This window comes from Malus sylvestris, chromosome 6, assembly GCF_916048215.2.
Source record: "Malus sylvestris chromosome 6, drMalSylv7.2, whole genome shotgun sequence".
Taxonomy (NCBI): Eukaryota; Viridiplantae; Streptophyta; class Magnoliopsida; order Rosales; family Rosaceae; genus Malus; species Malus sylvestris.
The window spans coordinates 31,834,254-31,858,289 of record NC_062265.1 but is presented as its reverse complement, the minus strand read 5'-3'; the positions used below and the strand labels follow the sequence as shown (position 1 = coordinate 31,858,289).

The window sequence follows — 24,036 nt, the reverse complement described above, 5'->3', positions numbered from 1 at the left end:
TAATTTAAAACATCAATTGTTTCAAGTTATGCAATTTGAATGTTAAGATTATACTAGTTACAATTAATGGAAGAATCGGATAAACGTATGAAATATGTATTTTTCTTTTTAATTAGAGGTTTTTGAACCATGGGGATGCTCACATGGACGAATCTCGGCCGTCGGATTTCGAGTTGGCGGAGGATCCTCAGTTGAGTACACGTGCTACTATCTTTCCTCTCCATTACCTCACTTTAATCTTTGCTTCCATGCATGGATTTCTCCTCCAAAAATAGTCAAGTTCACAGGTAGAGAGAGAGAAAAACTAGAGAGAGAAAGCGAAAGAGAAACAAACGCTCGCTCGCTCACTCTCTCACTTTTCATTTTTCCTCTCTTCTTTGTGCTTGTTCGTCGCCATCGTCACCACCAACAAAGAAAACACTCGGAGCAGAAGAACAAAGCTACTGATATTGTTTTTTCTTTTTTCTTTTTTTAATTTTTAACCTTTTTCTAGTTCATAATTCATGAAATCTGAGATTTTTTTCTTTCTGGGGTAGTTCAAAAAGCAGCAACAAAGCTTGATCTGATGCAATTCTCACTCCGAGTTCGAGTTTTCGCGTCGATTTTCTGATCCGGGTTGTCTTCTGTTTCATTACATTTATCCTGTTTTAGTGTAATGAGATCAAGAATCTCGGAGCTTTACCAAGTTTCGTGATCAGATTCGAAGCTTTTCTGATCTGAATTTCCGTATTTGGTTGAGTTTTGATTCAAACCGATGGAAGAAGATCAAGAGTTGAAGTATGTATGCAAGTTTTGCAGCAAAAGCTTCCCCTGTGGCAGATCATTGGGAGGTCACATGAGGTGTCACTTGATCAACAATTCGCTGGAAACAGAGGAAAAGCTCAATAACGGAGGAGTTAAGCTCTCGTCCTCCAAGAATGGCGGTTCTGATTTCGAAGGAGGAACTCATCAGCAACCCGGTTATGGTCTGAGGGAGAATCCCAAGAAAACTTGGAGGCTCGCGGACTCAAGTGAGGACACTTCGCTTCATCCGGACAAGTTTTGTAGAGAATGTGGCAAAGGGTTTCAGTCTTGGAAATCTCTGTTCGGTCACATGAAGTTCCACTCGGAAAAAGAAAGAGTTTCGATTGAGAGCCTCGAGGAAGAACACGAAGATTCTTGGACTAGCCAATTGGAGGACAAAATTACTGCTGCTGCTGCTCCCAATCGGGGAAGAAGATCCGGAAGAAAAACAAGGTACATGGGAGCAACAACTTCATCTTCTAATTTTTCAATTGTTGCTGCTGCTACTGCTACTACTTCCTCTGTTTCCGAGATTGAGCAAGAACAAGAAGAGGTTGCTATGTGTTTGATGATGCTTTCGAGGGATTCGGGTCACTGGGGCGGCTTAAAATTAGTAGCTCGTGACTCTTTCGATGGAAATTCAGGGTTCTCGGATCCTCCATCATCAGTTGGAACAACTCGGGTTGCGGATATTAAGAGTAAGATTGCTACAACTTTGAAACTGAAGAACAAACTCAATAAAAAGGTGTTGGAACCTCGAAACTTCGAGTCCCTAGCAGTACTCGAAGGTAGAAAATCCAAGTTTTGTTCTTCTGCTGGTGGGTTTTCGAATAATGATAAATTGGGTTCCAACAAGTCCAATTCAAGCAAGAGGAAGATCAAAGAGACTTGTGATTTTGAATTGAGGTCAGATCAGTCCCCGAAAAATTTGAGTACTAGTAGAACTGATATTTTGGATTCTGAAGTAGGAGTTTGCAAGAGTTCACAAAAGAGAAGCAAATTCGAATGTACTACTTGCAACAAGGTTTTTCGATCGTACCAAGCTCTGGGAGGCCATAGGGCGAGTCACAAGAAGACCAAAGGGTGCTTCGCTTCGAAGTTCGAAAGCAGTGAAAACACCATGGAAACTGACATCTCCCCCGAGTCTTGCTGCAACAATGACAACCCCATTGAGCAAGAAATAGCAGAGAGCAGTGCAAAAAGTACTAAAGGGCATTCCTGTCCAATTTGCTACAGAGTTTTCTCCTCAGGGCAAGCATTGGGAGGGCACAAGAGATCCCATTTGATTGGTGAGGCTAAAATTACCAACCAAACCCTAGTGATTCAAAAGCCTGCAGCTCCTGAAGTGAGAGACTTTCTTGATCTCAATCTTCCTGCTCCTGTGGAGGAAGAAGGCAGTAGCAACCATGATGCTGCTGCAGCAGCATTTAAGCCATGGTGGGCTGGAAGCAGCAGTCATAAGCATGAGGCTGCCCTTGTAGGGCTCATCTCCAACTGAGTTTCGAGTCCTTTGGCCATGGATTTCCAATAGGGAAGTGATCTCCGCACTCTCGGTTTCTCCTCCTACACTCCTTCCTTTTTTTTTCAACCGTTTGATTGAATAAATCAAATGAGAGTCAAGCGAAGAAGAAGAAGAAGAAGAAGAAGAGTGCGGAAGGAGAAAAATGAAATGCGGAAATTACTATCCTTCCAATAAAGGTTGAAGAGGTACAAATACATATTTTCTGGACATCATAATTCATTGATTCTTTACAGATTTTTGGCTTGCTGAGGCATTATTGCTGCTAATTTGCCTTCCAAGTTAGGCCTTACCAAATCCTCTTTTTTTTTTTTTTTTGTTATACCAACAATTTCATTTCCTTTAAGATTCAGGCTCATTGATTTTGTTTGACCTCAAAACTTTAATGCTGTAATTACATTTCATATATAAGTCTTTGGAGTAATTATATTGGCTAGTGCTATTAACTCTTGGTTAAGAAGTTTGAGATCTTGAGAAGGATTGCTTTTTGGAAAGCACAGTACGATGAAAGTTGTAAGTTGTGTTAAAGAAAGTTATTGTCTTGTTTGTCTCTATAGTAGGAGTTGGGGTTGAAGAGGCGATAGTTTACCATGTAGCGGATATCAGCGTTTGAGTCCGCTTATCTCCAACTTGTAGATTTTGTTAATGCAAAACTGACTCATCTATAAGTATATAAAAGTTTTAAAATATTCGGTTTAGAGTGCAGATGGCTAAAAAAGAGTGCCAAAATCACTATATGAGTGAATAAGGTATTGAAAAAAGAAAAATTAGAACGGTATGTGAAGTGATGAAGAAATGAAGAGATAAAAAAGCAAATTTAAAATGTACACAAAGAGGTCATGTGTGAGCTAGTTGAAGGTGGTTGTTTAGTCACCTACCATTAAACATGACACCCCATCTCAGCTCACTTCTTTCTCTACTCTTAACTGCTACTAAGCTCACTATTCACTCATAAAATAAAATAGTAATAATTCTTTATATTATTACGAGCGATATTACTATTTTAATAGATTAAGGGAATGAGAAATTTTGAATCCGGGATGCAATCAATTTAAGAAGAATATCCTATCCACCAAGACATTTCACCCTTGCAATAATAATTTATACATACATATACGTGTGTGTGTATAATTTTATAAAATATTTGGACCACTACAACTAGAAGTGTGTATGTAAGCAAGTGTAAGGTCAATTCAGCACACTTTTACTTTTCTGCCATCAAATGAAATGCAAATGGGTTTTGATTTGGGTGGGTAAGGCTGCTAAAGCACATAATATTTTTTCCCTAATTTATCAAATTCTATATACTAGTTTTTGGCTTTTAGCCATGGGGTTTTGGTTACCCTTTAGTTAGAGCTAAACATCTAAATTCTGCTCAACTTTTAATGCAGTTTACTTCTGAAAACTACATCTTAAAGCACCATTTGATTTTCGACTCAACTGTTATCGCACCTAACTATTTTTGTAGCCAATATTATCAGCGAAGTGATGATTTTTTTTTTTTTTTGTAATTTGATTTTAAATGTATTTTTAATACGATTAACAGTTGTGAGAGGAGTGTATTTTTCTTTTAAAAAAAGAGATAGGATGGTAGGTTTGCCATGACAGTCAACCATTCCTGGGCCAAAAAGACTCAGATAAGCATTTCAACTTCCTAACCACCATCGTGTGATTCACTAATCATGTATTTAACTTTTAACTTCTTTCTTTTTTTAAATTTTGTGTGGCAATATATGTAGAACTCAGAAGTGGTTGTTTCATTTTCACTTGCTCTGATAGCTGGCGGTTGGTAGTGCGTTGTCAAGAAAGCAGAACACATAATGATAATATTACGAGAAGTGATTTACGCTCTTAAGACAAAAAAAGGGGTATTAAGGATTTTTATTTTTATTGAAAAGGATAATGCATAACTAGAGTGATTATGATCACAACCAGTTCTAATTCAATCAAAGAGATAAGCTTTTTTTGCCGTGGAGGGCAAAGACCTATTCCAAACAAGAAAATCAGTGTGTCGAATGAGAGATTTTTCAGCATACAAGAATACTTCCAACCACTTGTATTATAATTCTTGATGTACCAAACTGTGTTCTCGGCACATTAAAAAATTTCTTGTGTCAAATAAGAAAAATGTGTAAGAAAATAATATAATAGAGATGTTGTATTGGCCTATCAACCACCTTAATTGGGAATCTGCCCACGTGTCAACACCTAGTTGTCCTAACAGTCCTAATTATAGATGTAAGAGCTAAGTCATCACTCACACTCATCATATTCGTGGGCTTTCTCAAATCCAAGCAAGAATATTACCTTTTGTCTTGGTCAGCACGTTTGAGTCAACTTTTATACAAAGTCAAATGGGTTTTTTTTTTTTTTTTGTTAGATGATAAATTTTGTTAGATTAGTCATCGATGGAGTTTGAATTCATATCGTCATGTAAGAGCTCAATACCTAAACTGGGTTTTAGAAGGTTGGTTTAAATGTGGACCAGGCCTAATGAGATTATTACATAATTTAATACGATAATCTATGGTTCAAAGTATCGAGTGACGAGAGATATATTAATAGAGTGATATATCTCAGTTATATTGAATAATTCCCTCTTATTATGGCTAATGGGAAAATAAATTTGAATTTGTTTTTTTTGGGCACAAAGGTAAAATTTCATTACTAATAAAGCAAACGTTTACAAATAGGATCCAACTACCAATAGGTTACCCCATAATCAACCAATGCATGAACAACCTGCACCAAGTTTCCAACTCCAAACCCTACCCTTATTTCCAGCCCTAGTGAACCTCTACCAAACCAAGATGAGCAAGAAATAGTAGTTGTTGTCCCTGTGAACCAGAACCAATCACGACAATGTGTCCCCAATCCCATGTTGGTTCATGATCCCCCTCCAAACCATCCAATGACCACTCGGTCTAAAGTTGGGATACAAAAGCCAAACCCAAAATATGCACTGCATGTTAATACTAACAATCAAGTGGTTGAACCAACATGTTTTAGTCAGGCAATAAAGCATAAAGAATGGAGGACTACGATGGCTCAGGAATTCAATGCCTTGCAGCGTTGTGGTACGTGGACTCTTGTACCTTACCATCATGCCATGAACTTGTTGCCAAACAAGTGGGTTTTCAAGATAAAGAGGCGTGCAGATGGCTCGATTTAGCAACATAAGGCTAGGCTTGTGGCTAATGGTTTTCATCAACAATTCGGGATCGATTATACGGAGACCTTTAGTCCAAATGTCAAGCATAGCACCATTAGACTTGTTTTGAGTTTGGCAGTTTCAAATAAGTGGCATGTTCGACAGTTGGACGTTCAAAACGTGTTTCTGCATGGGTATTTGAGTGAGGATGTGTACATGAGACAACCATCGGGTTTTGTTGATAAACAGTATCCTAACTATGTTTGTAAACTGCAACATAGTTTGTATGGTTTAAAACAGGCGCCTAGGGCCTAGTTTCAAAGGTTTTCAGAATTTCTCCTTCAGTTAGGGTTCTAAGAGTCCATGTGCGATTACTCTTTGTTTGTTTATAATCTGTTGATGCACAAAATCAGCGAGGACTTTGGTACAACAAAAAGTGTTAAGTTTGTGACCTTCGCTAGATTGCTCCAGTCACTAGTGTGGATAAGTAAGTAAATGGATAGAGACAGGGAAGGAAACACAAGATGTACGTGGTTCACCCAGATTGGCTACATCCACGGAGTAGAGGAGTTCTCATTAATTGTGAAGGGTTTACACAGGTACATAGGTTCAAGCTCTCCTTTAGTGAGTACTAGTGAATGATTTAATACAAATGACATTAGGAAATATTGTGAGAGAATGATCTCTATTTATAGAAGAGAGTTTCTAGTTTCATTTTGACATTGACACGTGTCGTGTTGTGATTGGCTTCTGATGTTGACACGTGTCGCGCTATGATTGGCTTCTGATGTCGACACGTGTCGCGTTGTGATTGGCCTCTTGGTTGGAGGAAAACTCTTCTGGGTCCTTGACGGTATAATGTTGACTGGTGCTCAGTAGTTTCGGGATTGGTCAAGTATGGTACAAACAGTGCTCCCCTAAGTTCCCGAGTGAGGGAAGCTCCTCGGTTGGGGACTTGCAAGATCCAAGCCATTGAGTAATCACGAAACTTCTAAGTATCGAAGTGTGGTATCATTTTCACTTGCCTTATCTGTCTCATACGTAGATGTAACATCTTCTCTGTAAGTACTTTTCCTCCATCTAGGGGTGGTATCTCCATTATGCCCAGCTCAACTATTTTTAAAGGAATTCAAAAGACTATGGAATTCACAACTTACGAAGCTTATAGATCAAGTAAGTAAGATCATATACTCCTACACTCGAGACTTTATATTTGAATTCCTCTGTTAAAACTTGGATTTTATTTGGAAAATTATAGTCCCTCAAAATTTACATTTAAATTTTATTTCGATTTTCCCACCTCAGTCACGCTTTGTAGAAAAAAAATAAAAAATAAAAAACCAAATTATTCTTTGTCAACCTTAACCCAATCCCAATTACATCCTAAGTCCATCCCAGATACTTAGCTAAAGCAATAAAAAAGACATGCTAATTCAAGATGTGAAATAGAGAGTATGAAGCTTGAGATATCGGCGTTGGAGCATAGCTGCTTTGAAGCTAAGAAAATACAGGAAGAAGAAACTGCTGAAGAAAATACTAGGATGAGTTTGTTAAGATCTTGAGCTGTTCAATGTTTGGGATGCAAAGAAAACTGCTGAATTTTTCGAAATGGAAAATAAGGAACTTAGGAAGAAGCTTGATACACATCGGAGACAAATACTAGGGTATTCTGTCAGAAAGTTGAAAAAATTGGCTTGAGATGAACAGTGATCAACTCGACTCTTAAGTCTTTGTTGGGTGAACTACAGGGAAAGCTCGCCTTGTCAGACGAAATGGGGTATCCTGTTACAATTACTCCATTCTTTACTGATTAAGGATTCGTTTGAAAATACTTTTAAAATGATTGAGTGCATTGTGCTTTTTGCAGGAAGCACTTCAAGTGCATTTTTAGGTTTCACTTGTATTTTTACTAAGGATTGGTCTCAAACCCTAACTTATACACTACATTTGGTCAAGTATAATAACGAATATTATCACCGTAAAACACAGTTCATCTTTCCAAACTCATCTAAAAATAACTTTTTCTTCGTACTTATGTGGTAATATTTTGATGAGCTTTCTAAAGCACGTATAGAGAAGATTGGCCCCCCTCTTTTCCAAACTGGCAATGGTACGTAGTCACACCAGATGCAGATTTAATAAAGAAGGGTAGAGAAGATGTCGCGGCAGATAGAAGATTACGAAGTTCTTACCCAGGGAGGCATAATTAAGACAATTGATTTTGACTGCGTTTATTAGAAAATCTATCTGACTGGTTGCATAAATTGTACTTCAAGCTTTCGAGTGCGAATTCAATCAGTATTGTCTTTCCGAGTTTTGAGGTTATATAAGTTAATCATAGCTTCTAAATCTTACATTACTTATGGTTGTTAGGAAGAACTGAAAGAGGAAAAGTTGAAGGCAAACGAAGAAGCGGAGGATCTTGCTCAGGAAATGGCTGAGTGCAGTCTGTTCAGATATACCGATCGAATGACAGGTTTGCTTGAAGAAGAGTGTAAGCGCCGTGCTTGCATCGAGCAAGCATCGTTACACAGAATTGCTGAGTTAGAAGCACAGGTATTGATGTTTAGATTTGTAATGTATGTTTCAGTTACCCGTGAGAGCACACATCTGAAACGTATAATCTTGTTTCTGTGATATAAAAAAGAACGGACCAAATCCATTGCCGCTCTCCGACATCTTCATGAACGCCGAAGGTAGTAGCATTCCCCGTATTACATGGTTAATATTCCAGCGTCAGTTCTCACTCTTATGGCTGTGGATCGATCGAAGGATTGTACAACGATAGCATGCGGAACTTTGCATTCAATTTTTTTCGGATTAGGACATTCCCATGTATCCAAGGACTTGTTTGGGGGAGGGGTGTGGGGGGAGAGAACCGAGGGGTGTTGGGAGGTATGGTCTAAAAATATGGTCTTTTTAGCATTTTTTTTCTCAATGTACCGAAAATATTATGTAGCTCCAAGAAAATAGACTGCCATGAAAGTTCTGCTGAGTTTTAGAGGCGGTTGGCGATCACCGGTCGCTGAAGCACTCTTACTGTTTTACCCTTGTTAGCCGTGGACAATATGGAACCCTCATTGTTTGTAAAGTACAAAAATCTTAAGGCTTAAGAATTTAATTTGTAGATGTTGACATTGAAGACTTCCGCGAAGTTGCTTCATAAAATATTGGTTTGAAAGTCTAAAAAAATTGTCCACTGTTTGGTTGCTGAGAAAATGGACTTTAGGAAATGAGTAAGGTCAAGCCAACCGAACCGAGTCAAAATGCATGATGAAAAGATTTTCTAGAATGTGATTCTCTTCCTTGCATTTTCTTAGCAACCAAACAGACCAGATGGTTTTTTTAATTGAGTCACAATTTGCGTGTTGGATTCAAAATATTATATAACATATATAAATACAAATATAGATATATTTCTTTATCAAAAAAGCCGGCCCTTCTCGGGAAAGGGATATAACAGATGATGACTATTCTCCTAATTAATTAGAAGGCTTTTTTGGGGCCAAAAACTAAAATATAAAAGTTGTACAAGTATTCTGAAACTTGAAAATTGGAAGTAGAAGTCCTTCTATCTTTCTTATGGTACTGGAATTAAATATCCTGCGCATTGGCTACATTTCTTGCCTCCATTATTTTTCCATTTTTCTTCTTGTGGTACATCATTGCCCAAATGAATATTAAAAGATGAATGGTGAAGATTATTTATAATTGAATGGTGTAGATTGGTCTGGCTGATAAAAGTTATTAGAAGAGTTGTTAGAAGGATATAGAGTTAGTTGTGTTTGTAAACTCTCTCTCATTTTTTTGTAATCTATTCAACTTAGAAAATATCATTTCAAGCCTTCATTTCTTTCTAAACCTTCATCTTCTTCTTCTATGTTCTTTTGAAGCTTGGATAGTTTCATGCCTCTTCCAATTTAGTTAATAAGCAAGAACATAAATGACGGTTTAGTGTGGTAACGGAAAGTAATTATGTCTATACACCACAATGCATGTTCTATCCTCATCGATCCCCTCCACCTCCTAATAACTAACAATTTAATCCACTAACATTATCGCTTGTAAAAAAAAATTAACAAAAACAAAATATAAGCATAAATTATGAAAGGCCTCCAAGCAAAAAAGGATAAATATTAGGGAGACTTTGGATGCGGTCCCTAGTTATGAACAGTCTTTGACTGAAACCTTGTTGGTTTTCAATTTTTGATCCAAGTCCCTGAAATTAATTGATGATTTATTTCTATGTACGTTACTATATTTTTTAAATTAAAAATTAAAATTTATAGTTGTTTATAGTAATGAGATTTTAAATAAAAAACCATAATTTGTGGGATTAAAAATATTAAAATATAAATATACTATTGTGTGTGTGTGTGTGTGTGTAAACATGGGTACATTCATAAAAAATAACCAAAAAAATATTGTATCAAAACATGGGTACATTCTTCAAAATGGGTACATTTAGCAAAAATAAAAATGGGTACAAATAAATAAAAAAATATGGGTACAATACAAATAAAACTTTAAAAAAATATGGGCACAAAAAGAAATTAATATATGGGTACAAATTAAAACTGAAAGGAAAATTGGTACAAATTAAAAAAGGGTTGCAAATTAAAAATGGGTACAAACTAAAAATAAAAATATATGATAAAAAATTTAGCCATAAATATAAATATACTAATTGTAACATTTTTAATATTAAATGAATATATTTAGAAATAAAAAATATTTTATTATTGAAATAATTAATGATATTATTAATACAAAGGACCTTGATCAAAAATTGAAAAGTAATAAGGTTTTAATCAATAGAGTAGTAAAAATAAGGATGAAAACCTAATTACTCCTAAATATTATGTGAAGCAAAGTTATTAGTTAATAACACCACAAATAATCTTTAAAGTCTATGCATGAAATTATTGTTTTCAATTAAATAGTTTTCTTTATACAATAAAATTGTGAGAAATAAATGTGTATTGCTGCACAATGTACAAGTCATAATTGGATATCAAATTTACCGGAAAAAAAAAATTGAATCTAAGACCTTCTACTTGTATATGAAGATAAATACCACAAAATCACTGTACTAGTGAAACACTACAAAGTACGTGTTAGTGGTACTAGTTGTTGTTACTTCATAACAAGGATGAACTCATTTTATGAAAATTACATTGATGTTAAGGAAATATTCTAAATCATGAAGGAAAAAAAAATTAATTTGAAGGTAAAGGAGTGGACACACTAACAAACATATGACATATCTTAAAAGACTTGTAGTAGTAAGGGTAGTGTTATCCACACACTCATTTTTCTTCCCACACACTCCTTATTAATTTAGATACTTTGATTTTCTTCAATTCATTCGACTTAGGGACAAAAAATTGAAAAGTGTGTAAAAGGTATGAGTGTGTGAATAGCATCGTCCTTGCACTAATTGCAAAGGATAGTACCATCTTGCCAAGGGGGATTTAATTACAAATACTCAAAGAAGTGGTCCAAACCATCCATTTAAGAATAATTTGATTTGTTCAACTTGGACCATCTAGAAAATATAATTGAGATGCAGAAGTAATTAATTAAAAGAGGATGGTAAGAAAAAAAAAGAAACACACAAAAATCACCAAAACACTGCGTTTTATAGCCCCAGATCACGGGAAATTACAGTTTCTCGCCAGTTTCCATCTTCAAAGCCTACGTCTTGCGACTCCGCGTATTACCGAGTCTTTACCTTTGAATACTTCCCTTTCCCTCTTTCCCCACTCTTTAAAATCTCTCTCTCCTCTCTCTCTCTCTCTCTCTCAAAAGGTCTGGCCTTTCGTGCGGAGCGTCAAACTTTTCCACCGTGCGAGACAGTTGCTGTGATTTCTCAGGTACCCAAATCCTTCTCTTTCAAACGATTTCTTGGATTCTGCTTCTGCTTTTCGATTATTTTCTGCTTTTTTCCACATGGGTTGTCCTGTAGCTTCCCTGTTTTTGTCCGTTTTCTTGTTGTTATCTAACGGTCGACTTCTCAACCTTTAATTTCAAATTCCCAGTTCTGAAATTATCTACATGGGTTTTGTGAGTTTCTTGTTTGGTTGCTGAGAAATGAAGGAAAACGCAAGGAAAATGGGATTTTGTGTTGTTTTGTTTGTGAAGTTTGGGGTTGTTTGAGTAATGAACAAGGTCAAGTCAACCAAGTCAAATTGTTCATTTTTCTGGGATACCCATATGATGAAGTTGGAATTTGATTCTTTCTCTTGTTTTTTCTTGGCAACCAAATTAAGCAAATGGGGTTGTTGAGTTTGTGATTGAATATTGTAGATGCTATTGTTTTAGGTTTGATCTCGTTTTATTTTTTCGATTTTTCGTATTAAAATATTGTATGAATTTAGGAATTGGGCAACCTTTTCAATTTCTGTATGTTTTCTGTACAAGTTTGTGTTGCTTGATTTGGTCCTCATCATTCAATTGTGTTGTTTCTTCTGTAGTGTATTTCTTCGAAATTGACCCCTCTGTGCTTGAGCACCGATGCTTTTGTTATATTGCCATTATCTCACATATTGTTCTTGTTTTGCTTTTCCAGGATTGCTGTTGATCTCTGTATAGATTTCTAATTACCATATTTTTTTAGTTCTTCTAAGATCTTCAACGCGGCCCAAGTAAAGTGTGCACATTTTTCCATCGAAAATGTTTGGTTTAAAGAAGTCTCCTTTGAAGTCTGCTAAACATATCACACTGAATCCTGTACATCCGGCGTCCTCTGACTCAAACCCTTTTGAAGATGCACCGGTTGGACAGAATACAAGCACTAATCCATTCGATGGTCAGCGAGGACAGGAGAAGTCTTCTTCATATGCATACAAGACTGTTTTGACTGAGAGGAACAAATACAAGAATGATTTCCGTGACACAGGAGGAGTACAGAATCAATCAGTGGAAGAGTTGGAGAACTATGCAGTGTACAAGGCTGAGGAGACTACAAAAGCAGTCCACGGCTGCTTGAAGATTGCTGAAGAAATGAGAGAGGATGCTACCAAGACTTTGGTCATGTTGCATCAGCAAGGCGAACAAATCACTAGGACCCACATGGTTGCTGCAGACATGGATCAGGATCTTACTCGGGTACGTTATCAAATTAAAAATATATACTTGATACATCAAGAATAAGTGCATATAAAAGGATTGGACATGAAAGTATTATGTCCTTATAGTTTTATGGTGTACCATTGGAGTTCATCGGTTTTGTTTTCTATGAAATTTTGTTATTGCAAGTGACCTTGTTCGTACATGTATTGTCTGTTTCGTGTTTGTAATATGTCTGTTTGTCCTATTGGTCTTGATTTCTGTCAGAACTTCCCCATTCCAAACCCCTGGCTCCTCCTGGAGAGAGCTTGATTATATCTTACGCAGACTTTTTTGCCTTTTTTGTGAACAATCGCTTCCTTTTCTCTTCTCTTCACTAAGAATTATGCTTCTTTTAGATTTGCAGTCGGCTTTCAATAACTCCTATCGTTTTGTTACTGTTTCTTTTGGGATATACGATGATCTTCTTCAGCAAACTGAACAATTGAACTTGCTTATTTCAGGGTGAAAAGCTTCTAGGAAGTCTTGGGGGCATCTTCTCTAAGACTTGGAAGCCAAAGAGGACTCGCCCAATACGTGGCCCTCTCATTACAGGAGGTTAATTTTCTTTCTTTTCTGTCCATGACTTATATGCTCCATCTTTGTGTCTGGAAAAAGTAATAATGTCGTCAGTTTGCGTTGGAAAATAATAAAATTTTCATTTCAAAAACTGGAAAATGCAGACCATGCAGTCAGAAAGGGCAGCCAGGAGGAGAGGGAGAAGTTGGGACTGGCACCAGCACCCAAGGGAAGATCGAATCCACGAACATTACCTGATGGACCAACCAGCACCCTTCAGAAAGTCGAGGTTTGTATTTGTTATTAACTTGTTACTAATAATTGTATCTGTAGAAAACAAGAGAGTATATTAACTGGTTTTGTTTGCTTGCCATATGAAATGCTTTGTTCTTCCTCAAATCTTCTGGATGTCTAACTTTTTGGCTTAAACAGGTTGAGAAGGCGAAGCAAGATGATGGATTGTCCAATTTAAGTGATCTATTGGGAGAGCTGAAGGGTATGGCCATTGACATGGGGTCTGAAATTGAGAGGTAAGTTATGATGATTCCGATACACAGGCGTGCCTGCATTTTTCCAATCATTCTACACCCTTAACCTTTATTTGCTCATCCAGCCTGCGTCTTTCTGAAGGCATTGTAGAACCATATGTAACTAGTTACTTCCGTAATACGTGCAGGCAAGGCAAATCTCTGGACCATCTCTACGATGATGCTGATGTGTTAAACAGCCGTATTGGAGATGCAAATCTACGTGGTCGTCGCTTGCTCGGAAAGTAGAATGCAGGGTTGTAGATGCTTTCCTGGACAGACCGGATTGTATTTGCGTCTCCCCATTCTTTCAGATTGTGTTTGCGGCTCCGTCTCATTCCCCTCATTCTTTTCTCCCCATTCATTGATCTGGATGTACAGATTTCAAGCATCTGGATTTTGTATAAAACTTTGTTCGTCGAACGCGAGTTGGAGGATTGATTGTAAAACGAGACCTTTTCCATTTAAGATGCCCTTTTCTTGCTTTCTGCATATAATCCAAGAGCTACACAAAGTAATAAAAAGGTCGTACCCAGTGCACAAGGCTCCCGCTTTACGCAGGGTCTGGGAGAGGTGAATGTCGGCTAGCCTTACCCTCATTTATGGAGAGGCTGCTCCCAAGTCTCGAACCCGAGACCTACCGCTCATGAGCGAAGGCCTTGCAAAATAAAACAAACAGAAGTTAAGAGCTACACCAAGCAAGCAAATATGAGAGGTTTCTTATGAATGGAAACCACTTTGCAATGGGATATTGCTGGCTCGCTGTAGCGGTATTCCAAGCTAATTAAACATCAATACGATGTTACTGTAGCAGTATTCCAAGCTAATTACCCCATTTTGTATCGTGACACGTCGTGTACCACTCGTGCTCCTGTCACATTGAAAAATCTCTCGTGAGTAAATTATGCAACTTTACACATGTCACTGCGTTGCCTTCAAAGATAATTTTGAGATTGAAAATTGATTGAAGCGATACCAAGTTTGTTAACTGTCAATTATTTTGGTCATTTCGTGAAAAATCTCTGTTAATTGAAGGGCCAAAATGATTGAGTATGGATCCACTCCTATCGACTTTCAATCTCAATGACTAAAATGAGGAATTATGCCATTTTAGAGACAATTTTAGCTAAAAGACCTTTAGACTATCACCCTGAGTTATTCGGTACGACAGTTTCACCCGCCTTTTGCACCTAGGTTCGAATTCCACTTCTCATGAATTAGAGTATTCCGATGATGCAACAATAATAAAACATAATTAAAACAGAACATTATAAACTTAAGTAACTTATTATAAACTCACCAATTGAATAGGAAAGAATACAAGATTAAGAATACAAAACATCACTTTTTACAAAGTCTTTATTTCCCTTGTTCTTCCACATGAAATGCGTTCTGAGAATATGAACCCTTTGGCGGGTTTTACCTTCCTCACACTCCTCACAATTTTCGTCCTTCGGATCAAATGAATTGCAGATGATCACAGGACACAAATTGACAGGAGGTGCGTGAAAGGTAAAAATGGGTGGGTCGATAACACCGCCCCTGTTTCATTGCACAAAATTTACAATTTCCATTGGCCCCCAAATTCCTGCAACTTTTAGGTGCACGCTACCTAACAACTAAATATAAGTAATGGTTTGGGTGAATGCACAAAAATCATAGACATGCTTGCGCATCAAAGAAAGGTAACACCACGAACTTGATGGACAACGGGGCGATTCTTAACGGGGCTTTCATGTCAACACGAGTGGGTTCCAATTCTGGGATGTTTCCGTCCTTGGTAATCTCCAATGGAGCTCCGTTGAGAACCATGGTCTTGCTTTTGACGTCCCCATCTTTCGGTGTCAGATGGTATTCTTCTCTGTAAATTGCTTCGTCTAATGCTTTGCGTCCAACCCATGACACCGTTCTCTTCAGGCCGCGCTTGAAATAACTCTCTTTGCTAACGTTTCCTGCTTGAGCACCCAAATCGGTGTCCAAAACATTTGCAATATTGACAATGAAATTAGTCTCATTGCTTAGATTGATAAGGAGCAGAGTTATACCAGCCTGCAAGAATACCGTGAAACTAATCATAAACTACGAAGAGTAAGATCAATGTATTCACTTGTTACGTATAAGTTGAAATGCTGCTAGGACTTACTCTTCCTCTTGTACAATGGGCATAAGTGCGTAAATCTGCTGAACCGTTGTTGTTGGCACTAAGAACTCCTTGTCCCATAAGCCGATGCCATAGAAGTGCACTGTTCAGTATTCAGAAAACAAAATTCAGGGCTCTATTGTATCAAGTAAAAGAAAATCCTTCTTCAATACTCCCGCCTATGCTTTACCTGTAGTAATCTGGGTTAGGAACAAATGAGGTTCTGTTGAGAAGACCGTAGTTCCCGCCAACTAGAGACTGCCTGCAATATACTCTGGTATTGTACTTCGCTGACATTCCGAGCTGATCCAAGTACCTAAAGTTCATATGTAATATTTATTCTGGTTAGTTGATTGAACAAAATTACAGTCACCAAAGGCGAATAGCTCCTTTCTGCAATCAAAAGCTTGCAATGGCTAAAGACACGATGTTGCAAGTAATGTGGCAATCAAGATTATTACCAAAAGCTGTTCACATATGTGTCAGACACATTACGACCACCGCTGTTATAGGCCCCTCCAGATTCACCAACCCATATAGAAGCCCAAGGACCGTTCTTTTTCACAGTTTGTTCAAGATCATGGAATGACCTATATGCACGGTCCAGGTAATGGGGATCCAATATTTTTTTCACCAACATGGGATCAACACCTGACAATAGAACAAAATACAGTCTAAGCATATATTATACAATTATAAACTGCGCATTTATTAAAAGTTTAACACGCTAATTTACCTGCACCCAAATTGTAGAGATGCTGAGAGATGATATCGACTGTGCCAGAACCAGAAACCTGAAGAAGCCTGGCAAACCACGATTGGTCAAAGAATCCTCCAGGCGCCATAAGCGCAGGTTTAGCAATGGACTCATTGTACAGATGGTTGATGATGCTTTTAAGCTTGATCAAATCTCTTCCGTATTGTCCAGCTCCAACACTAGCTTCAACACCACTACCACTGAGCTCATTTCCTACAGCAAAATAAACAAAAGCTTAAGTGAAGCAAAACACAGAACGATGGGGAAGAAAACAAGATTTGTCTATAGTTTCATACCAAATTCCCATGAATCTATCTGGTATCTCTTTGAGACGGTGTACTTAATAAAATCATAAGCGTTGCTAGAGTCCCAGTCTCCTACCCAAACTCCCCCGCCTTTGTGGTGCCTCCCCAACAGTGCATTCAAGCTAAATGTGATGATGGACCTAAAAAGGCAAGATAAAAATCACAGGTAAGACCACAAGTAAGCTTGGTAGAAGACCCGGCTTTACCTGTCTTCAAATATTTGGTTGGTTGTGGTGGAGGTTGATAACTTGAATCTTACCTTGTTTTGCTGAAAAATTGGTTCAGCTCATCCCATCTACTCATAGTTAAACATCCTCTAGAAAAACCGAACAAGCCACCTTTCATCTTTCTGAAAGGATGGCAAGGATATTTCAAATTTCCAACATCGTACAATAGTTGGTCTTCCAAGGAACCTCCAATTCTGATTCTCAACTGATCGAAAGCTATCAAACCACCAGTATAGAAGAGTAATTCAACAAAATGTTATTCTAACAAATATAACTAGAAGACTCTATCTGTTCTAACTGACGTGAAAGTCTAATTCAAAAACTAGTATTCTGTAAAGGATGCGAACTTATTCACACGAACAGACAAACCTTGGATTGACTTGGCTAGCAAAGGATGAGATAAGTTCTGGAGAAAAGCAAACCACATTAAGTTTTAGTTTAACTTCAAACTGCCTTGCTTACTATTTGACATGCAGGGAAAAAAAAAAACTATACAGAGGTATCTCCGACTGTTTACCAAATTTAATGCGGATGCATTTCCCCATGGACAGTGGCCGTAGTCGCACTTTTCATGGTTCCACCAATCAATAGTGGCACAGACAAAGTTATTGTCAACTTGTGCAACAGCTAAAATGCCGTTAACCACAACCTTAACATTTTCAACATTGTTAGTTTTCCCAAAATCTTGAGCTAAAATTGCAGGGAGAGAAACCAGAAAGAGGACCAAGGAGAGACGGAATTCCATTGGAAATTCAGTTGCAGCAGTCTCGCCACCAGCTCAGCCAATTTAAATTAACTGCAACGGGAGAAAGATAAACCTTTGAATGAGAAGCAGAGAGTGTGTCGTGCCACCACTTGACATGTTCCTAAAATACATGATTCTCCGCTGCTATATATCTTAAAAATTCCAGAAGCAAAAACTTCTGATAGAAAAATATCATTGTAAGCAAAAAAGTATCATTGAAAACTGCAAAAGAGAAAGAAAGGCATCATCTTTCGGACGAGAAAGTAGAGGTGGTTTATACATTCCTGTTTTCTCGTAAAAAGAGATTTCGGGTTCTGAGGAAGATCCAGTGACAGTTAGTTCACTGGTAGTCCCAATTTCTTGTGTATATACATATATATTTGTGAATCAGAACACTACCAAAGCGAATTCAAACTAGTGGATGGTAAATATATGCTTGACAATGGTTGCATTGCCATAAATGAACTTTTACTCGGATTAATTGTTGTTAACTGCTGTAAAAGCAACGCACCCACATTTGAAAGTTGCATTAGGTGAAGAGAAAGGAATCGATTACCAAATTCAGATCTCAAATTCAAGCTATTACATCAAGACACTGATATATACACACACACACACACATATATGAAGAAGAAGGGCATTTCACCGACAAAATTCAAGACAAATATACACAACCCTATTAAGAATTATCACAAACAAAACCAAAAAAAGCAGCTTTTCCTTGGAGAGTTCAGATTTTAAGGACAAATCAGCATGTGAAGAACTAATATTTGATCATAACAAGGCAAACCCTTGTCCAAACCAAGCTCAAAGATTGAAAATTTACCATCAACGACGCCATTGATGAAGCTCGAGCTGGAAGCAAAAGCACATCAATTATGTGATGCTTTGCAGCTAATCAAACGAGCTATCTCTGTCCCCACTCGGAGTTGTTGGCAGCCGATTCAAAGACATGGAAACTTCGTTTGGTGAGATGGGTCCGTCTTGGATAATTGGAATTCAGCTAAAAGTCTTGGATTAAGCTGCATATGAACTGTTCATATCATGTGATGCAATGGCACACTGTTGCTGTCTACTGTCGGCAAAAAGACAAAGAATACATAATTTTAGAGGAAAGGTTATGATCGTACAGAGTTAATGATAATTAATTACTAAATACTAATTAGAGGTGAAAGTGAGAGTTTTGGTTGGATTTGCGTGCAATTTTTATTGGCAGATACTCCTCTCAGTCTGTTGAGTTATCTTTGTTTATTAGCCGATATTCTGGAAGGTAGGTTTTTTTTATTTTTGTTATTTTTTTATATTAAATTTTCTTGAGAAGCTTAAACTTTACCCCGTAAGCAATGCCACCACAAAATGTTCTTCTCTTAGAATAAAGGTTTTTGCTTTTTTGTTTTAGGGAATGTTTTTAAGTTTTTACGATTTTGATCCTAGTTAGGTTGTTTTGGGATTTGTTAATACACCAAATTAGTGAGACTTTTTAGTACTTAATTTAATCATGATCACATCGTCGTCGTCATCTTCTTTTTATTTTCCCTTATAATCTGTAGATTATGAACTTTTTAGTACTTAATTTAGGAGGTGTATTCAATTGGGATTTTAAGGGATTTTAATTCTTTTAATGAATCTAGGGGTATTCAATCAGGATTTCAAGTGATTCTCTGAAATTTTAGGTGTATTCAATTAGAATTTTAAGATAGTTTATTAAAATCCTTAGAAATCTGGGTGTATTCAATTAGAATTTTAAAGAAGTTTATAACATTCCAGGTGTATTCAATTAGAAATTGATTTTAAAGAATTTGAGAAAGTTGAGGAATTAGAGATAATTAGAGAGATTTCGTAATGTATTTTAAGCATCTACAAATCTCACATCTTCCCATGAGATTTCAAGGGAATTGAATCAAAATTTTATATGGAATCTCTACAAATCAATTAAACTCCATAAAAATCCATGGATTTATAAATCCATTAAAATCTCTCACATTCTCAATTGAATACAACCCCCTTAATCACGCTTGGTCATAGAATCTTTATTAGTGGTGCAACTAATCCAAGATGGTCACATTTGCACTGTGTTTCATCAAAAAAACGGAAATAATGATGCATATTAATTAAAATTACAACAATATTATCAGCTTCGTCTTCCCTTTGCACCACTGCCCTTCTCATCGGTTTTCATGGACGCGAACGGAAACTGACTGAACCGATGCTTTAGCAAACGGGCTGCATCCGAGAAGGCTTCCCTTGGTTCCACGACAGTTTGACAATAACAAACTACAAAGTACAAGATAATTACATCAAGCTTTATTAACACTAATCTATTGGTCACTAATTACATAAGATTTAGAAAACCTCAGTTGACATCCGCAGCTGATGAAGAACATATGAAACTTTTAATAACCGGATGCAGAGGCTTGGTCTCAACCCCATGATCACCTCCTCCAACAAAACGCCCCACCACTTCCACGCCCTTTCCTTCCAACATCTTCACCACCTCCATCTGACGGTCAACCAGTAAGTCCCCATCACATCCAGTCAACAAAACCCTAAATCCAACCGCCTTCAATTGATCCAACTTCTTAATCAAACCATCCCCACCATCGGATCGCAATACTCGTGGTCACGGTCAACCCCAACAGGCAACCACAGCCCCCACATTATACCGCTACCACTCAGCGGCAACTTGGGTTACTGATAGGTTTCGAGGATTGACACAAACAGGACCAATTCTAATGGATTCAACCGTTATCAAAGCAGCTGTTAAGATTTATCCTGAATACTAAGTTTTCGTACGTACTATCAGGTCCTTCATAATTGAAGAAGTTTACGCTAGAATTACCAAGTGCTTGAAAAGTTGAAGGCCCCAAAAACAAGCAAACACAGATGCTTCTCAATGTTTGAGAATGAAGTAACCCTAAACCCAATAACACACATCTACTACTTCTCCCAATTAACTTCCAACCTTTGATTCATAGATTTAATTATATTTTAAGCTGTTGTTGCTTGGTTAGTCTGGTGGGCCAGCAGAATCCATTGTTGTTGTTATACCATTCTCATCCAACAGAGATTTTTCAGTATGTCAGGAATAAGGTCCGGTATATCAAGTGTCATAATACAAGTGGTTGGATATATTGTATATTTGAAAAAAAATTCTAGCCACTTTTATTATGACACTTGGTGTACCGTAACGTGTTCCCGGCACACTAAAAACTTCTTCATCCAATGGAATAAGGACAGCTAACTGCATGGAATGGGAATATGCTGTGATTGGTGAGTCCATTCTTGGGTTTCCATTCCATTTCCCTTCATCAAACTTCAAGATCACTACTGCATCTTCAATATAGAAAAGTGATTTCCGCGTACCCCTTTACTTCACCATGCGTTTATGTTCATTATTAGTATTCAAACTGAAGAAATGAAAAGATAAAAATAAAGAAGGATGTGCAGAAGAAGAAAAAGGGAATGAGGAAATCACTTTTCTGAATATGATATAACATTATGAAGGCAAAAGAAGACCATATATTTGAAAATGGAAGAAACTTGCTAGTTTAGGTTTTTGTGCATGTGCTTTTGTGTTGTATTCGGGTAATATCCTTTGCTTCCTTGTCCATGGATTCATGCAAACTGCAAAGCATAACTTTTTCTTTGCTTTGCTTCCTTGTCTCTCCCTGTTGGTGACCAAAATTCTGAAATAAGTAATAGTATCACAGCCTTTGCTTCTAGTTTTCTTGGCAACCAAACAGTAATCTACTTGTAAACCAGGAAGTTCGAGAGCTAGGAATCAACGACATAGGTTTCTACAGAAAGAAAGCGGCCGCCAACAAACAGAATCTGTATAACTAGGTACTAATTTGCATACTCTTCTACTATATTTCCTTATATGTATGCAGTTAAACTTGACAAATATTTGTCGAAAATATATTTCATGTAACTGAAAACAGAACTTTTGTTCAATTATGTGGCTGTTTATTGGAACACAGAAAACTAAAGTTACATGAATACTAAAGAAACTCTTAATGACATTTTTTTGGTGGATAACAGGGGCAAAACTGGTTCCCGGGCCTGTTTCTCAGAGAAAATGAGTCATTATACTGATGCACAAGATATCGAGCTTGCAACAGCCGTTGCATCAGCTGCGTTCGCCATTCACTCCAATGAAGAACCTAAATTACAGTATCGAAAAGGGACGAGGGAAAGCATTCCGATCCCAAGGACCAAGAGTTTGCAGGACATGACGACTGGGCGACCAAACAAGGAAACAAGGAATAATGGTACTTGACTGCATACATCATTAATTTTTTTCGTAATAATATGTTTCAGAGAATTAACAGGTTGTATACATAGTAGATGAAGTTTCAAGGAAAAAGACAATGGATCAAAGAGAACTTCCATCTAGGTACCCTAATCGGGCATCCTCTTCAAGACCTTCGACTCCTGGAAATGGATACCAGAACCAAAGGGGAAGTTCAGTCGGACGTAATGATGTGGAAACAAAACCAGATGCTTGGGAGAGAGCTCAGATGAAGAAGATTCAGAGGCGGTAAAGACTAATTGCTTTATCTTTATGTTAAGGAAACGATTTCTGCACACCCCTTTCCCCCTTTTACACGTCCTTACTATTTATAACCCTTGATTCTGAGGGGAAAAGGCATGTGCGGAAGTCATTAGTATGATAGAAGACGAATTCAGTTTCTTCCATTTGAAATGGTAAATTATACTATTCAGGTATGAGAAAGTGAAGGCTACAATTGTTGCTTGGGAAAATGAGAAGAAAATGCAAGCAAAAGCTAAGATGGAGAGGAGAAAGGTACGTTGCAATGATTGTTGTTTTTTTTAATTCAAAGTTTGAGAAACGCCAATGAAGTAGATCGCTGAAATAATGTGTTGATTGCAGAATGAAATTGAGCAGAGAAGAGCAAGAAACATGCAGCATTACCAAATTAAGCAAGCAAGAATTGACCAGATAGCAGGAGGAGCAAGGGCACAAGCGGAAGAGAAACGAAGAAATGAAGAGTCGAAAGTGAAAGAAAAGGCGAAAAGGATTAGGTCAACAGGCAAGGCTCCTGCTACATGTTTCTGCTTCACTTGTAACTAGAAAGTTAATCAGCGACTTGATCTTCTGTTCTGCTGATAATTTGTGTATATTAACTACAATACGGGCATCGATCCTAACTTATTTTAATTTGTACATGATGTATAACATTAGTTGTTTGTTGAATCTGTTCATCCAATAAAACTATATATGGCTCTTTCGATTCAAAGACTCGGCACAAAAGATTTTGCAGGCACAAGAAGTAGGTACCGGTTCAACCATAAAGCTGCTACTTCCTCTCAAATGCTCAAACATTACATAGAAATCTTTGTTACAATTTTGCCTCTATAGGTATGGAAAGTACTGAGACAAACTCAGTGTGAATAAAGAGGAAAGAACAAGGTTCAAGATTTTGATTTGGATCGATGCGAGTCACGCGACACGGAAGTAACGCTTCCCTCATTTTGAGGGCAAGGGCACGACAGCTGGTCCATCTTATTGATTGATGAAATTACCCTAACTCTAAACCAGAAACCCAAAATTACCTCGACCGCAAGATAGCTGCATCCGCCAAAACGACATTGTTTCCAACAGCTACCTCCTCGTCACACCTTTCCCTTATACTTTGGACAGTTATTTTGTGTGCCCCTAATATGTTCATCAAGTTATAAAACATGCATCACATACTGCAGCAAAAGTAAATTGTTAATAATCTGGTCGGAAATCATTTCAAACAATTTATACGACACAACATTAGCTTCCGTCAGTCTATCTGTGCATCAAATACTGCGGTCTCTTCACGTCGAGCATTGTTGTTAACTTAAGCCAGATTTATCAAGAGGTTGGAAGCCAACCAAGTTCGAGTTTTCAAGTTTTCGCCACCCTAGCTTTCGCCCCTTCATGTAAGTCTCTCTCATGGTTAAGCATGACTAACTTTAAGTGGACCAGAATGTGAAATCAAATCACCATCACAAGGCAAGCTCTGTCTGCTAATGGAGCTTAATGATTCAGAAAATCCAAGAGGAGAAAGAGAAAGTGTTCCTGGAGATGGAGCAAAGTGTCCCCATTTGCCATGGTTATGTTAGACATAAAACAAAATGTGGCCCTATTTGTCAAACTAATCACTCATCTAGGCTACTCTAGCTAGCTAGTAGAGTGTCAGAAACCAGATCATCGATGAGACGGAGAGAAAATGAAAGACGTTGCTTGTCCAAATTCGAC

At 37.5% G+C, this 24,036-nt stretch overlaps 4 protein-coding genes and 1 pseudogene across 7 annotated transcripts; 4 read left to right on the top strand and 1 right to left on the bottom strand.

The window, feature by feature from the left end:
• Window positions 1–245: 245 nt before the first annotated feature.
• LOC126626308 (uncharacterized) lies at window positions 246–2,856 on the top strand. Its single transcript, XM_050295594.1, has one exon. It carries the CDS (start codon window positions 755–757, stop codon window positions 2,279–2,281), a length of 1,527 nt encoding a protein of 508 aa, XP_050151551.1. The 5' UTR covers window positions 246–754; the 3' UTR covers window positions 2,282–2,856.
• Window positions 2,857–5,345: 2,489 nt separating this feature from the next.
• On the top strand, window positions 5,346–8,273 carry LOC126625627 (uncharacterized; annotated as a pseudogene).
• A 2,895-nt stretch (window positions 8,274–11,168) lies between these two features.
• LOC126626312 (SNAP25 homologous protein SNAP33-like) lies at window positions 11,169–14,106 on the top strand. 2 transcript variants are annotated; one of them, XM_050295600.1, is made up of 6 exons: window positions 11,169–11,329; window positions 12,025–12,563; window positions 13,028–13,121; window positions 13,247–13,371; window positions 13,515–13,612; window positions 13,759–14,106. In XM_050295600.1, exons 2-6 carry the CDS (start codon window positions 12,129–12,131, stop codon window positions 13,856–13,858), a joined length of 852 nt encoding a protein of 283 aa, XP_050151557.1. In that variant the 5' UTR covers window positions 11,169–11,329; window positions 12,025–12,128; the 3' UTR covers window positions 13,859–14,106. The 2 variants fall into 2 exon arrangements, with proteins under 2 accessions (XP_050151557.1, XP_050151558.1); XM_050295601.1 differs by lacking the exon at window positions 11,169–11,329 and adding an exon at window positions 11,485–11,624.
• A 771-nt stretch (window positions 14,107–14,877) lies between these two features.
• Window positions 14,878–18,815, bottom strand: LOC126626307 (heparanase-like protein 1). Of its 2 annotated transcripts, none has more exons than XM_050295593.1 (10): window positions 18,610–18,815; window positions 17,556–17,961; window positions 17,408–17,444; window positions 17,071–17,254; window positions 16,803–16,951; window positions 16,486–16,719; window positions 16,211–16,400; window positions 15,940–16,065; window positions 15,753–15,852; window positions 14,878–15,658 (listed from the first exon to the last, which is right to left on the bottom strand). In XM_050295593.1, the coding sequence occupies exons 2-10, from the start codon at window positions 17,781–17,783 to the stop codon at window positions 15,266–15,268; spliced, it is 1,641 nt and encodes a 546-aa protein (XP_050151550.1). In that variant the 5' UTR covers window positions 17,784–17,961; window positions 18,610–18,815; the 3' UTR covers window positions 14,878–15,265. The 2 variants fall into 2 exon arrangements, with proteins under 2 accessions (XP_050151550.1, XP_050151549.1); XM_050295592.1 differs by having other exon boundaries at window positions 17,556–17,834; window positions 18,610–18,814.
• A 2,310-nt stretch (window positions 18,816–21,125) lies between these two features.
• Window positions 21,126–23,044, top strand: LOC126626314 (remorin 1.4-like). Of its 2 annotated transcripts, none has more exons than XM_050295603.1 (5): window positions 21,126–21,626; window positions 21,825–22,054; window positions 22,128–22,323; window positions 22,509–22,590; window positions 22,678–23,044. In XM_050295603.1, the coding sequence occupies exons 2-5, from the start codon at window positions 21,862–21,864 to the stop codon at window positions 22,876–22,878; spliced, it is 672 nt and encodes a 223-aa protein (XP_050151560.1). In that variant the 5' UTR covers window positions 21,126–21,626; window positions 21,825–21,861; the 3' UTR covers window positions 22,879–23,044. The 2 variants fall into 2 exon arrangements, with proteins under 2 accessions (XP_050151560.1, XP_050151561.1); XM_050295604.1 differs by having other exon boundaries at window positions 21,133–21,626; window positions 22,131–22,323.
• Window positions 23,045–24,036: the final 992 nt, after the last annotated feature.

Bases quoted from the DNA above. Each gene is read 5' to 3' on its own strand.
- LOC126626308 (XM_050295594.1), top strand. From the start codon at position 755: ATGGAAGAAGATCAAGAGTTGAAGTATGTATGCAAGTTTTGCAGCAAA.
- LOC126626312 (XM_050295600.1), top strand. From the start codon at position 12,129: ATGTTTGGTTTAAAGAAGTCTCCTTTGAAGTCTGCTAAACATATCACA. The intron at 13,122-13,246 runs GTTAATTTTCTT...TGGAAAATGCAG, and splicing joins TGGCCCTCTCATTACAGGAG to ACCATGCAGTCAGAAAGGGC. The intron at 13,613-13,758 runs GTAAGTTATGAT...TAATACGTGCAG, and splicing joins ATGGGGTCTGAAATTGAGAG to GCAAGGCAAATCTCTGGACC.
- LOC126626307 (XM_050295593.1), bottom strand. From the start codon at position 17,783: ATGGAATTCCGTCTCTCCTTGGTCCTCTTTCTGGTTTCTCTCCCTGCA. The intron at 15,853-15,939 runs GTAAAGCATAGG...AATACTGAACAG, and splicing joins CCTAACCCAGATTACTACAG to TGCACTTCTATGGCATCGGC. The intron at 15,659-15,752 runs GTAAGTCCTAGC...GTATTCTTGCAG, and splicing joins CCCATTGTACAAGAGGAAGA to GCTGGTATAACTCTGCTCCT.
- LOC126626314 (XM_050295603.1), top strand. From the start codon at position 21,862: ATGAGTCATTATACTGATGCACAAGATATCGAGCTTGCAACAGCCGTT. The intron at 22,324-22,508 runs GTAAAGACTAAT...TATACTATTCAG, and splicing joins ATGAAGAAGATTCAGAGGCG to GTATGAGAAAGTGAAGGCTA. The intron at 22,591-22,677 runs GTACGTTGCAAT...TGTTGATTGCAG, and splicing joins CTAAGATGGAGAGGAGAAAG to AATGAAATTGAGCAGAGAAG.